The 14841-nt window shown below is 32.3% G+C and overlaps 1 protein-coding gene across 3 annotated transcripts; it reads right to left on the reverse strand.

Annotated features, from left to right (window-relative positions):
- Positions 1-10609: 10609 nt before the first annotated feature.
- Positions 10610-14164, reverse strand: LOC129303685 (disease resistance protein RUN1-like). Of its 3 annotated transcripts, none has more exons than XM_054943159.1 (5): positions 14034-14164; positions 13392-13942; positions 11918-13016; positions 11497-11799; positions 10610-11388 (listed from the first exon to the last, which is right to left on the reverse strand). In XM_054943159.1, exons 2-5 carry the CDS (start codon positions 13574-13576, stop codon positions 10996-10998), a joined length of 1980 nt encoding a protein of 659 aa, XP_054799134.1. In that variant the 5' UTR covers positions 13577-13942; positions 14034-14164; the 3' UTR covers positions 10610-10995. The 3 variants fall into 3 exon arrangements, with proteins under 3 accessions (XP_054799134.1, XP_054799135.1, XP_054799136.1); XM_054943160.1 differs by having other exon boundaries at positions 14043-14151; XM_054943161.1 differs by lacking the exon at positions 11497-11799.
- Positions 14165-14841: the final 677 nt, after the last annotated feature.

Below are 14841 nucleotides of genomic sequence, written 5' to 3' on the forward strand. Positions count from 1 at the left end.
ATACTCAGAGAAAAGCACCACAGGTGATGTTGTGTAACGTACACTCTACAGTTCTAACCATGAGTGCTAGAAAGCGCTGCGAGCTACTCAATTTGAAATGAATTCTTACTTGGAATTCATGAGGACATCAAAGAGAGGAGAACTACAAGTTCGGGTTCAATGATGATGGTTATGTGACTTACTATGACCAGATCTGTGTACCAAGCAATGAAAAGATAAGGAAGATGATCCTAGAGGAAGCGCATCGAAGTAGGTATACTATTCACCCTAGTGTTTCCAAGATGTATCAAGATATAAAGTAAATGTGGTGATGGTTAAGAATAAAGAAAGATATGGCAAAGTATGTGGCTCGATGCCTGATGTGTTAAAAGGTCAAGATTAAGCACCAAATTGGGTAAAGTGTTGCAATTGCTTGAGATTCTTGATAGAAGTGGGACAACAAATCTATAGATTTCATCATAGGTTTACATAGAACTCAATTGAGTTATGATGCAATATAGGTGATTGTAGATCATTTAACCAAGTCAGCGCATTTCTTAATGATGAAGATGACGTATTCGTTAAGAAGTGTGTTGAGGTTTATGTAAATGGATCACATTTGACTTCATGGAGTATCGAAGGACATTGTCTCTAACCATGATATTAGGTTCACATCAAACTTCTAAGAGTGTTGTGGAGAGCAATAGGTACTAGATTAAGGTTCAGCATGGCCTATTATCCACAAAACCAGACCGAGAGGACTATCCAGACATTTAAGATATATTGTGAGCTTGTGCTTAGAGTTAAGAGGTAGTTTGGACACTCATCTACCATTAGTAGAATTTATCTACACAATATTTATCACTCTAGTATTGAAATGGCTTATGAGGCTTTATAGAAAAAAAATGTCAATCGCCTTTGTGTTAGACAGAATTGATTGAGAGAAATTTGTTGGGTTTGAATTTGGTATACACACTACCTAGAAGATCTAAATGATTAAGCAAAGGTTGTTGATAGCCTAGAGTTGGCAGAAGAGCTATGCGGATAAGTGTAGGAGGCCTTGGAATTCTTGGTGGGTAACCATGTGTTATTGAAGGTTACATCAATTACTGGCATTGGGAGATCAATAAAAGCTAAGAAGTTGGCTCCCAGGTTTATTGGTTCCTTTGAGATTTTTAGAGAATTAGGACTTGCAACCTATCGAATCACCTTACCACCTAGTTTTTCAAGTGTTCACGATGTTTTCCATATGAGTCAGTTAAAGAAGTATCACCAGATCTTTTTCACATCATAGAACCAGAAGATGCGAAACTTCAAGAGACCTTATGTATAGAGTTGAATGAGAATAGGTTGTGGATGTGAAGATTGATAATTGAGAAATAAGGCTATACGTTTGGTGAAAGTTTTTTAGTAGGGTATAACTCTTGGTAATGCAAGTTGGGAGACCAAGGACAAAATGAGACAATAGTACCAATATTTATTCATATATGGTATGTGACTATGTAAGATTTTAAATTTTGGGGGCAAAATTCTTAAAAGAAAGGGATAATTGTAACATATTGGATTTCAAATTGAAAATTTTAAGTATTGAAAAAGGTATTTTGATCAATTTAAGTGAATTTTTAATTTAATGATATTTTAAGAAGATTAATATAATTATTAGATCATTGGACAGTCTTGGAAAAGGACTAGGTTGGAGTTCAAGTGAGCTGTGGACATGGAGAGAGACCCAAACATGTGTGGGATCTCTGTACCATGCGCCACAGCGGACGCACCAATGTGCCACAACACATGTACAAAATCTACACTTATCAGACTCATAAATTAGACCAAAAATTAAAAGTAGGATAAAGTAAACGTGAAACGGAGAATGACTAGTGACTACTAGGGCTCAACTTGAGACCAATTTGAAAGCATTTGGATCAAGATTTTTTATCCTTGGATAAGCTTCCGATGTAACATCCCAATTTAAATTTTTTATAGTTAATTTTTGTAAATAGAAATTTTAAAAAAATATATATTTAGAGGTAAGCAAATTAGTAGAAGATGATTATTAAATCTATTTAGGATATAATTCTAAAATAAAATTAAAAAAATTTAAAAAAATTAAAATTTATTAAAAAATAAAAAAAAATATTATTAAATATTATTATAATAAAAAAAAAGAAAGGCATTTAAAAAAAAAGAAAGGAAGAAGAAGAAGAAAACGAGTTTTGCTTTCGGTGTTTACGCGTTCCATCATTACATATAATAATAATAATAAAAAAAAGAAAGAAAGAAAAAGAGAGAGAAAAGAATAAAAATGTGTGGGGACCCACTGAATTTTTAATAAAAACTCACCCGTTTTCTTTCGTTTCTTCATTCTTCGTGTGCGTGAGCTGAGACTGAAAGAGCGTCTAGTTTCATTTCATATCGGTGCGGAGATCTGAGTTTTTAAGGTAAGAGTTTTTAATAGGATATTTAGGGTGTGATTTAAGCTTTTTAAGACTAAGTAAGTATTCTAAAATATTTTCTTAGTCATCCTTCTTCTTTGGTTTCTGATTTTGTAGTGGTAGAAATTTAAGATCTGAAGAGGGATGAATTTATGTTGAATAATATGGTTTTTGAGGTTGTTAGTAGTATAAATAAATATTCTCGAGTATAAATTTATTGGTGATTCTTTAAATTTGTGGCTTATGGATCAAATTCTAAACTAGAATCTGAAAATATTGTTGATTTATTGAGGTTTAGATGATTATTTGGGATGAGCAATGAATTATTATGGTTATAGGATTATGATTCTAAGCTAGAGACTCAATTTTTATTTTGGATATTTTAGGTACGAATTTATGAAATAAAGAAAATTTTGATAATAGAAATTAGTTTAGAAGTTGATTTTTAGATTATTAATGTTTATTGATAATTAAAAGAGGAGTTAAAAATTTTACTTAATAGTATTAACTATAGATTTGTATTAAGATTGAGATTAGGAATTATGTTTATTTTTTCACTTCTATTATTAGAATTATTTTATTAGTTTCAAAAATTGAAACTAATATTTATAAATAATATGTTATTGTAGATGTATTACTGTGCAGATTGTGGTGAGAGAGAATTTTAAGGAATAATTTATTGAAAAAGCCACAAGGTAACCATGCTTTTAATTTATGATTAGTGTTACTTCATGTTAATTGGGTGATTATTGAGAAAATTATGAATTTTTTTTATATATTGTATATTGTGCAATATTATTATGAATTTGTTTGATTATGTGGGAGGTATTGGGGAGCTTGCTATTGTTGTTGTATATATGTGCCACGTGGTATGCCCTATTGGAGCTCAATAGGTGGCTTGTAAGGGCTCGGGCTAATCTACCTTTGGCCGGATAATTTAGCACTGAGTGAGGGCTACGGCTCGAGGTTAATGGAGGCATATAAGGATGGTTGTTTGTGTTTATTGTAATATTTCTTATATTTTTGTTGGAATTATGTTATTTTTAATTCTCACTTAGTAAGTACACACTTAACTGTTTGTATACACTATCATAAATTGGCTTTGGTTACTGGGACTTTTGAGTCTCATTATGGTGGTTAACAATTTTCAGGAGAAGAGCCACGAGTGACATGTGGAGGAGTCCCAAAGGCTTAGTGGTATAGATCCACTGTCTCTTTTGGGTATTTAATTTATGATTTATAATGTGTTATATATGCCAATAATAGGCTTTTTGTTTATTGTCAATTATATGAATATATAAATAAATAATCATGCCTTTCAAACTATTTCTATTTTTGGTACAATTTGGATGACTGTAATTTTAATATTTAGTTTACTTTGGATTGGTTAAAATGGCATGATTATAAGGCCAAATAACTGGCTTGTGTTGAAAATTTATTAAATTGCTTATTTTACTTGTTGGGAGTATAAGGATGGACAAATGTGATTTAGCCTAATGGCATGTGGGAGGTAAAAATTTATTTAAATGTTATAGTGTGTGAGTTGAAGCTAATTATAAATATTTTATATTGAAATTATTGATATAAAAATGTGTTGGGTAGCTGTAACCTAACTATGGTTGAGTTAAATTATTTAAAAAAAAATTTGGTGTGTTAACATCCTACACCTCTTCCTCTCCATTTTATACGAATTTTGTGAATATGGGGTAATGTAGGCTTTGATTTCAGTTTCCTTAGGTTTAAACCAAACTCATTGCCTTAGTTAAGGTCTTGAAAAGTTAAATCAAAGCTTCTAAAACTAGGTTTTTGGGTTTTGTAATGATTTAAAATTTTTTATTAAGGTTTGGACGAACCTTAAGCTTAAATTGAGAGTTTTAGAACAATGTAAATAAATGGTTGGTGATATTAGTGTGTTTAGATGTTAAGAGAAATTGGAGTATATTAGAATAGTTGATATTGATAAGTGAGATCGTTGAGTATAATGGTTACACGAAATGTAATGATTTAAAGGTGTAATCAAAGTGATAATTAACAATTATTTTTTAATTGTGTAAATTAAGTGTTGCTTGAGTCTTATTATGCGTGTAGAAACATGTGGAGCAAATATTAGACCACTGTAACCTTTTTTATGACAAAAAGGATTGGGATAATGGAATAATTTACTCTATTTAATTAAATATTTAACTATTTGTGAGTAGATATGTATTTTGCTTACGTGTGCTTTGAAAGAATTGCATTTTGTGAAAGAAGGATTTTGTGTATTGGAATTGATTTTCAAACAATAAAAAATTGTGAAAGTTCGTTTTATGAGTTAATTATGATCTTGCTGCAAATATGTGTTTTGTATGAGAAGTATGAGCATAATCTTGATAGGAGGTGGGAGTTCACCTTAGGAAAGAGTAGTGAAAATTCATATGGCATAGTGCCTAATAAGGTATAGTGTTGGAAATTATCTCCTTAATATCCATGTGAGATACGGCATTGGAGATTGACCCTTCTTAGTATTAGTGATGCGGAGTTAGAATGATGACACCTCAATTCATGTGTGATAGGAAAAAACTATAGTTAGGAAGTAGGATAGGATGCCTTTGGCCAGGTGATCCTACCACTAAAGGTGAGTTCGGGCCATTGTGAATGTGCACTTGGTCTAATAGAGCCTATAATTTTACTCGGGGTGATATGGAGGCTTGGATGGTAGAATGATCATGCTAGATTGAAAATAAATCACGATAATTTAAAAAGAATATTTGATTATGCTAAATGAATGTTTTTGCGTATATTAGCTTTACTTACTTATAGTTATGCATGTTAATTGATAATTGTGAATGATTCTATTAATAAGATGTTTATCTCACCCTGTGGCTATATTTTACAAGTGAGGATTTTAGTAGGGGCAAGGGAATGAAGGACTATCAAGGGCTGAGGGTTATATTTATATAGCTCTCTTTTCCTATTATTTTGGTTTTACAATAGATATGTTATGCAATTTATACCAACTTAGAATTTCATGCATATTTTGAATCACTTGTATGAGAATTGTGAAATGTGTGTATCTCAGCCTACAATTGATATATCTATGATTAAATGAATATGAATGGCCAAGATACTAATACAATAATGTTATGTAATGCTGTGTGTATGAAAATAACCATCGTATGATATTGAGAACTAGATTGTTCCCTTTGAGTTCATTATGACAATAGGAGATTTGATGGTCATTTTGTGATTGGATCATGATTGTTGTGATATGATTGGCCCATTAGGTTGCGTGTAGTCCATTTGAGGTAATCCAAATGGTTACAAGGCTATTAGCACTAGGTTGTGAATTTTGGATGCCGAAATGTTTGTTATGGGTTGAAAACAGATTATTTTGTTTGAATATCCAACTTTTTAATGGTTTATAATTTGGGTGTAAGACTAGTGCTGATAGCTAGAAGGCTCAAAGAGCTATGTATGGATACTTGAACTGCTCAAATTGGACATCGGATGGCGAAACGACACACTCCGCCAGTAGTTAGTTCGGAGTATTATGATGACAGCAGTTTGCTATCATGATAGCAAGTGTGCGTAGTGATGCATTTGTCTAGCGAGAGCTTAACTCTATGTGCCATTCGCCGCGGTAAACAGTGTAATTTTTTGATTTTTTCCAGAATGTCTCATTTGTGTTTTTAAGTGCTGTTTTGTTTCCATACTTCCAATATCTTGTATGATTTGTTTTAAACTATAATTTGAGCTTAAATGACTTTTAAAAGAGTTTTCTTAGAATTTCAACATTTTAAACTATTTACTTTTAAACTTTTGGATTGTGATAATTTTCCTTAGGTATTTTTAACTAATCCGGGTTATCATAACAATATGTGAGAGTGTTGTCCTTATAATGTTAAGGCGGACATTACAAGCAATGGATCAAGGGGTTGACCCAACCAGAGGTCTCTGATTAGGTTGTACAAGCTCTACCCAACTAAATTGCACTGAATTCGGAAAAACAGGGCATGGAGATCGTCAATTCCAAGGGATTTGGTTGGTTTCATTTCAAATAGGGCATGTTTAACTTCATCCATTAAAATTATTGAACTCAAAGAAGCGTGAGAACATTCAGGGATCATCGAGAAAACACTTGATATCAAGTAAGGTGTGAAGACAGTATTCTCCAAGGAGTAAATATTTTTGAAAATTCTTTAGTCATCTCAGAGAGCTGTGATTCATCATTGACCCATTCCCCTTGCGATGAACGAAGCTATATGATTCGATTTTTTCTCTTTTGCATGAGCACCTTGGTGTGGTAAAAGGAAGTGTTTCTATCACTCAAACATAGCCAAATAGAGGAAGATTTTTGAAGCCAAAGCAGTTCCTCCTGCAAGCAAGTGGTTTCAAATTCACCTCTCAGTGTTTGGTCTAGATCTATCAAAAATTCTGGCCTTCTGGGTGTGAGGAAGTCTTGATTTCTTTTTGGATCCCCAAAATTCTCACAAGGAGGCATCTTTTTTTTTCCCCAAGTGGCCACAGACTTGATTATTCCAATTGTGGGCTTCATAACAAAAGTAGGTAATATTATCCACAATAGGATTTTCAGCTACCCAAATCATTGAACTAGCCCAGCAAAGTCAGGATGACTAAAAGCCTAAAGGCCAAGAACCTTAGAGGTTTATTGGGTCGACTTGGTGAATCATTCAAGCCCCAATGGATAAGTGAAGGTCTGTGGTCAGAGAGAGTCTTGGGTAAACGGTCAACCCTACTTGAAGGAGAAGAGTTGATCCACGGAGCATTGCCCACAGCCCTGTCCAAACAAACCAATAGAGTACCGCATCTCCAAGTAAAGTTGGGTCCATTAACACCCAAGTCAATGAGTCCATTGAGTATTCTTTGTCGTTTATAAGCACCCAACATCTGCTTTACTCCGTCACTCTTCTTTTCTTCATCGTTTACTGAAACTAGACGACTTATCTTTTACTGACTACCAATTTCTTGTGTAAATCATAATTTACTTTTTTGCAAACCAACCTATATATGTGCTACTCTTGAACCATGGTATTATATTTCCGGCAAACTCTTAAAACATTATCCAACAGAAAAAAAAAGAGAACAATTAATCTAGCTATTGTATAAATTTTTAAAGGAAAAACTACATTAAAGGACCTTTCAAGCATATTAATCACAAATAAAGACCATATGATTCTCAACTAACCTTTTTTTTTTTTAAGTCTCCTCCCCAAGTCGTCTCTTGCCATTAGAAGCGGCCATGAGAAGCACACCGCACACCAACAACAGGCCGCCGCCAATGACCGTCTGGCAGCCTTTTAATCTCCAAGGTGGCCAAGGCCCTTTGGTGACCAAAAGGTCATGGAACCACCAAGCCATAATAGCTTCTTAATTATATCATACAAAATTCAATATATGTCGTATAAAAAAATTAATATATGTTGTCTTGTTAATTTTTAAATTTTCAAATCAATTACTTGTTTAAACAAGCGTCGTTTCATAAATTAATAAGTACTTAGTTACATTTAACAAGTAAAATCTGGCAGGATTTTATTGTAAAAAGGAATAAGTGTGTGACTTGTTTTAACAAAAAATCATTCATAAATTAATAAGTATCACTATGCATAAATAATGAGGTCACATGCCTCTTGTTCATGCACTTCTCGTTGAATGTCATCTGCTCAATTAGATTTTGTTTGTTGACTTTTTTTGGACCATATCGCATCTAAGTAGATACCCAGTCAAAATTTAATAAAATCACTTTTGCTTTTGTAGTATTCGTCTATTGACCCCTGTTACTTTGAACTAGATTTTTTTGGATCATTTTCCCTTCAAATGTTAAAAAAGCTAATCAGACATGTCCTGAAACATGTTCACTTGGATAATGTGTGGCTAAAAAATGGTCAACAAAATGCATCCATCTCAACAAATAATGATCAACAAGCAATGCGCAAATAGCAAGATAATGAGGAGTTGAATATTAACAGTTTAATGATAAAAATGATTCAAAATTAAGTTTAAGATAGCCACAGACTTTGTGATAGCCATAGATTTTAATTGTGAGATTTAAAATTTAAATCTATCAATCCAAACCTAAAATTCCAGTCATTTTGTATAATCTTGAACTGTCATTTTCCCAATCCATGTATGATTAATTACACTTTCATTATGTGAACGATGGAAAAGAAAAATTTGGAATATGAGGTCGCATTTGCTTCGTGGAAACTTCAGTGACGAAGACTGGAAGGGACAATAACCAATATATTAAATACTGAATGTAAAGTTAAATTGGAACAAAAAGAAAAATCATATTCGAAAGTTGTGAAATTGGAATCCATCCGTTTGCGGATATATCCTGGAAGTCACTAGAAATTCCAAAGGAAGCATGTTCATAAAAATAGCCTTGTTGGAATATAAATTGAGACGGTAACTGATCTCATTGGTAGTAAATGTTGGTAGTGAAGTATTAGTGCTAAAAGTTCATTTATTAAAAGTTTATATAATAAAAGTTAGTTTAGTAAAAATTAATTGTTGTAAAGAAATTTGTGTTTGAATGCATTTTTTTTTCAAAAATCAGTTTGGTGAATTAAAAGTTGTTTGAATTATAATAATGAAATGTGCTTTTAAATATACAATTACTAAAAAAGATATTAATTTATAATGATTTATAGTTTTTGTTATACAAATTTGATATATTTAAAATATTTAAAAAATGTGATAAAAATTTTAAATAACATAAAATTTGGACTATCATGCTAAAATTTATAATCTCAAATTATTTGTAATTTTTTAATTTTTAATTTTAAAAAAATGTGATTTGTAATTTTTAATGCTAAAAATTAACATGATTAATTATTTAATTTATAATGTTAGAAACTTGATATCTAATTATTATTATTTAATGATAATTATATTTTTGATAAATTAACTATTTTTTAAATAAAAGAATAAGATATTAAAGTTGGGGTAATATAATCAAATAGCATTTCACTTTTCAAATATACTTTTTAAGAGCACCATCATTTTAGATCCACCAAATGCACTTTTAATAATATTCTCAAAATGCTTTTAAAATTCTCCTTATTTTTTTTAAAAATAACATCCCACATTTTAAATATAAGAAAGTAATTTTTAAAAGTTAAAAATGAATTATCCAAACACACGATATTTCCAACTCGTGCTTTGAGTAGCACTAGTAGTCCCCCAGTTAGACATAGCGTGTGTGGCTGGGTCAATTGACAAATTAATGTGAATTGTAGTGTTGCTGGATCAAGTCTATCCCTCAATGTTTAGTCTATGTCAGTCACGTTCCAAGATGAGCTGTGTACAGAAGCAAATGAGATAATTGATTACATGAACCATGGAGCACTACTTACTGATGGCTCTCAGGCCATCAAATCAAGATGACTGGGGATAGAGCACTCAATTTCAATACCTGCTAGAAAATGCTGTCCCTCCTTCCTAATGTTTGACTTTTCCAACTTTGGTTTTGAAAGATAATTCATTTTGCCAGAATAGCTTAGCGGTTTACTTAGAAGGTTAGAATTTAATGAAAGCTAATTCACCTTTAATTAAATAAACTTAATATACTAGGACGTAATTAAGGTATTTTCGTAATGGTTGTTACTATAGTTGAGCAAGAATAGAGTGAGTGTGAGAGAGAGTGAGAGAGTAGGGCATCCTGACATGAGAACCCTGATCCCTAACGCTTCATAATTGATTGAATCACTGCTTGTTTTTTATTATTGTTTTATTTAACTATGTTCTTATAATATTTTATTTTATTCCGAAATTGATAAATGTTTGCTTGTGAATAATAAATGTCATTATTCTCTTTTGGGGTACTATCCCAATACCAAACAAGATTTTAATTACGTTGAACCCATACACTTGCAAGGCGGATCAAGTCTCAAGGTTGTCTTTTACCCAAAAAATAAAGGTCTCAAGGTTGTGGTTGGAGCTCTGTCAACCGGTGGTGGATAAGTTAAATCTTTAAAAAAAAAATTAAAATAATACAAGGATATTTTGTAATGGCACAAAAAACTTAATTACAATTTAGGCACTTGAGACTTGGCAGCAATTTGTGCAAATTAATGACACTTTAGGATAGTTGAAATTATTATAGGGAACTTGGCAGTAATTCTTCCTTGAATCAGTGGGATAAAATTAGGCATCTTATCAGAATTTACACATTTATTTCATCAACGATACTAAAATAATTAGTCAAGTGAAGCAGTGAAATTCCATAATAGTTTATATGATGCAGTTTCCAACTTTCCATTGAACTACAACAGTAGGCATCTAATTGAATTAACTGTGGTGGGAGCCTTGGTAACGACTTACATCACTTGCAATCATGCAGAAAAAAGATAGAGATCGGAAAAGACTACAAAAGCAACCAGTGGGCATATAATTAACCCAAAAAAAAAAAATGGTCTTCGATCTAATACAATTAGTGCAGATAGACTACCAAAATCATCAGGAATTGATCCATCATTTAAACCACACTTGTTTAAAAGATAACTATTAATAACATTAGATTCAAGCTAGAAATTCAGCGATTCATCATGAGAGTCTTCAACAACTTGTCAGCATCAAGAAGTTCTCAACTCCTCGTAAAATTAAAATATTCAAGACCAGTCAAAGATCCAAGAAATTTAGGAAATGCAGTTATCGCTGTATTTCTCACATCAAGATACTTTAAATTTTTCATACCTTCCCCAAATTCTGGTAGCGCTGGAACTTTTGTACAACACCGAAGATCTAATTTTTCCAGAGAATTTGTTTCCATTTTCGCTGGAAGACATATAAGATTTTCACAGAAAGACAAATTCACTGTGATCAGTAGTTTCAAATCTCCAAGCGAGGGATCAACCTCTTCAAGGAATTTGCACCCTTGAAGTATTAAATGTTCCAAATATGGAACCCCTGAGAAATCCGGAGTTTTGGTCAAATCTTGAGAATTGCTCAGATTGATGTATTTCAACTTCTTCATAAACTAGTCAAATAAAATATTGGAGAGTCAGTCTCACGAAATAATATATAAAAAACGTGGACACATACATTTTTAAGATCAACAATGATGCAAATGAAGCGTTGATCTTACCTGTATGCCATCCCATAGTTGCTTAATTTTGCTATGACACATTTCAATGTGAGCAAGTTTGCCCAAACGAAGTGGGAGAGTTTCAAAAGGAAATGATGGCCATTGAACAACTTTTGCTGCGCCAATTAGGCATTGGACATGAGAAAGTTTCAATTTCTTTGGTAAGACGAGAATATCAGTATTCCATGATATGATAAGTAATCTAATATTACTCATCTTTGAAAAGGCTTTAAGGTGTACATTTATTTTTCCTGGTTTGAAATAATAATCTTGCATAACAATAGCTTCTATTGCTTCAGATCCCTGATAAAAATGTTAGTTGCCAGAAAAATAACATGAGAATTATAAGGAAGTAAAGTATACAAAAAGCATTAGATGCATGTCAGCAACGTAAGATATATTTATAAAATGAGGCACGCACCTTCTTGTTTTCCAATACTTCCTTAATATCCTCTAACTCCCACAACCTGCTACGCTTGCCAATATTGGGAGATTCCTGTTGAATAATATCCCTACCCAGTTGTCCAAGTAAATCATGCATCTCTAAAGTGGGATATCCCAATGAGGGATGTTCTGTTTCAACAAGCAGAGCTTTTTCAATCAAGGCCTTTATTCCAGTTTTTGGGTTTAGATCACAACCTTTCAAAACTTGGGTCACATCATCTTTTCTCCGTCCCCTGAAAAAACAAGCAATGTCCAAAAATATTGTCTTTTCTTTCTCATCCAATCCATCAAAACTTATTCTAAGTTGTCGAAGAATATCATTCTTTGGAGTTTGTTTCAATTTATCTAAAGCATCAGTCCAATCATCTTTAGGTCTTCCACGAAAATAAGAACCCAAAACTTCAAGTGCCAAAGGAAGACCTCCTGCACATGCAACCACAGATTCGGACAACTCCAAATAATCTTCTTCAGGATGATCTTTCTTGAATGCTTTCTTAGAAAAGAGTTGAAGAGACTCATGTTTCTCCATGATTTTTATCTCATATATTTTCTCTCCACATGAGGTGAGCACATGCTTATCTCTTGCTGTGATAATTATTCTGCTTCCTTTACCAAACCCATTTGGACTTTCAACCAACTTCTCTAATGGACTCATATTATCTAAATCGTCAAGGACAAGGAGAACCTTTTTATTGCAGACAAGCTTTCTTATCATCTTCATTCCTGCATAGTCATCATGAATTTTTGTTTTTAGTCCAAGATCAAAAAGAAGACTTTTCTGCAAAGAGACTGGGCCTTCTTTTTGCAAAGTTTTTCTAACATTGGCTAGAAAGGAACACATTTCAAATCTGCCTGAGATTTCTTCATAAACAACTCTTGCAAGAGTTGTTTTGCCAGAACCGCCCATACCCCATATGCCCACAAAGCGAATGTCATCCAATCCAATCTCCAAGCATGACATTAGATCAACCATTCTTCGTCCTATGCCAACCAGATTATCATCATAAGATGGTAACTTGGAACATAAATATGTCCATACTGCTCCAACTACTTCATCAATAAGGAGCGCTTCAGGCCTATAAAATAAAACAATAATTCAAAATATGACTTTTCATGAATATTGTTGACTAAAACTAGACATATTGTGGCAGATAGCGCACGAATTGATCCAATGACCTGCCAGAATAAAAATTTCGATGATGATTTTCCAGAAAAAAGAAAATTATCAACAATTGTTTCTATAATTTGTGGTATATGAACTGTAATTCAATTAATTCGCTAATCATTTTAAATTTTATTAATCATTAAAAATGAATAAAAGTAATAAATAAAAATAAAATAATGGATGGAGATGTGAATAGAATTTTAAAATTCAAATATCTATTATGATCAAGCCAAAAAAAAGTAACAATATTTAAAAAATGGTCAAGACATTTTGAAAAATAACTTACCGAAGTCTGGTGTCCCAACCAGACAAGTTGCCAATGTCAGACAAAGAGTTTCTCCAATTCGTCACTTTGTCCATGTTTCCTCTGAATCTCTCATGTTCCGACAGAGCCTCTCCAAATCTTTTTCTTTGATTTCTTACATCAGCTGGATCTACATCATAGAAGATGGGAAAAACTCGTCCACCCATTTCTTTCCTGCTTTCAAGAATTTGTTGTAGTTCATTCAAACACCATTTGGAATTTGCGTAATTTTGAGAGAGAACCACAACTGCACAGCGAGAGTCCTTAATTGCTTGAATGAGCTGTGCTGATATAACTTCTCCTCTCTCAAGTCCTTTATCATCTCTGAAAGTCCTGACCCCCTTCTAGTGAGAGCATGATACAAGTGATCTGTAAACTTCAAGCGAGTATCTTCTCCTCTAAAACTTAGAAAGACGTCATATTTCCAAGTCGGAGTTGAATTAGAAGTACCAGAGGTTGAGGAAGATTCTCCCAGGGCAGTGTTCGCCATTACAGGGTCTTGATCTCTTCGAGGTTGTGCCCAAATTTGAAATCTGCACCATCAAAATCTGATCAATAATTGCCAATGAAAACGAAAAAAGAATATTATCAGACATGAAACCAGAACCAGTGGATGTAAAATACTCGCCGCACAATGCCTGGATGGATGCAACCCAGCTATGAATGTTGTTGAATGGATCTGAGATCTGAGTTTCCCCTCTAGTCTCTAAGTCACACTCAGTACTATGATTTGATGTCACTGAACTACAAGTTGTGGAGAGAAACCAGAGAGATATACAGTCACAAAGAAGGCCCACGCGAAGACCTGCTTTACCGGTCAATGACTTTGCTTTTTTCTATGTCGTTTGATTCACTCAATAAAAGTGTACTATTTCGTTTAATTTACGAGCCTATGGTTGGATGAGTGCGGGAATTAAAATAGCGAAAATTACAGCTAGGTTTAATAGAAAAATTTTATTATCAAAAATTTTAATAAAATTTATAAAATACTCTCAACTCTTAAATCATGTACATTTATAAATTAATAAAAAATATTTATAATTAAACAATAGACATTTACAACTTATAATTACTTTTTACCTAATTGTAAATACCTTTTGTTAATTTATAAATATTTTTTATTAAATTGTAAATGTGCATATTTAAAATTTGAAAATATATTATGAATTTTATAGAACTTCTTAATAATAAAATCTTTTTCGTGAGACTTAACTATAATTTTTCATTGAAATATGATTTTCAAAGAAAGAAAGGTTGGATGAAGGAAAAACAACAAAAAGCCAAAAAAAAAGAGGCAAAAAAAGAAAAAAAATAATAATAAAATTTTTTTGAATTATATAAATAATAATTTAATCGCTTAAAAGTCATAATTTTAATAAAATCTCTAAAGACCTTTTTGTCAATAACTTTTTTAATGAAAGGTCACAATTTT

The sequence above is a fragment of the Prosopis cineraria genome, unplaced genomic scaffold (genome assembly GCF_029017545.1).
Source record: "Prosopis cineraria cultivar Desert tree isolate PC_DT_omini unplaced genomic scaffold, ASM2901754v1 PC2, whole genome shotgun sequence".
NCBI classification, from domain to species: domain Eukaryota; kingdom Viridiplantae; phylum Streptophyta; class Magnoliopsida; order Fabales; family Fabaceae; genus Prosopis; species Prosopis cineraria.

Coding starts and splice junctions, on each gene's coding strand:
- LOC129303685 (XM_054943159.1), bottom strand. CDS start 13,576: ATGGGTGGACGAGTTTTTCCCATCTTCTATGATGTAGATCCAGCTGAT. Junction 13,017..13,391: donor GGTTGGGACACCAGACTTCG/GTAAGTTATTTT, acceptor TTTATTTTATAG/GCCTGAAGCGCTCCTTATTG. Junction 11,800..11,917: donor AAGTATTGGAAAACAAGAAG/GTGCGTGCCTCA, acceptor CATTTTTATCAG/GGATCTGAAGCAATAGAAGC.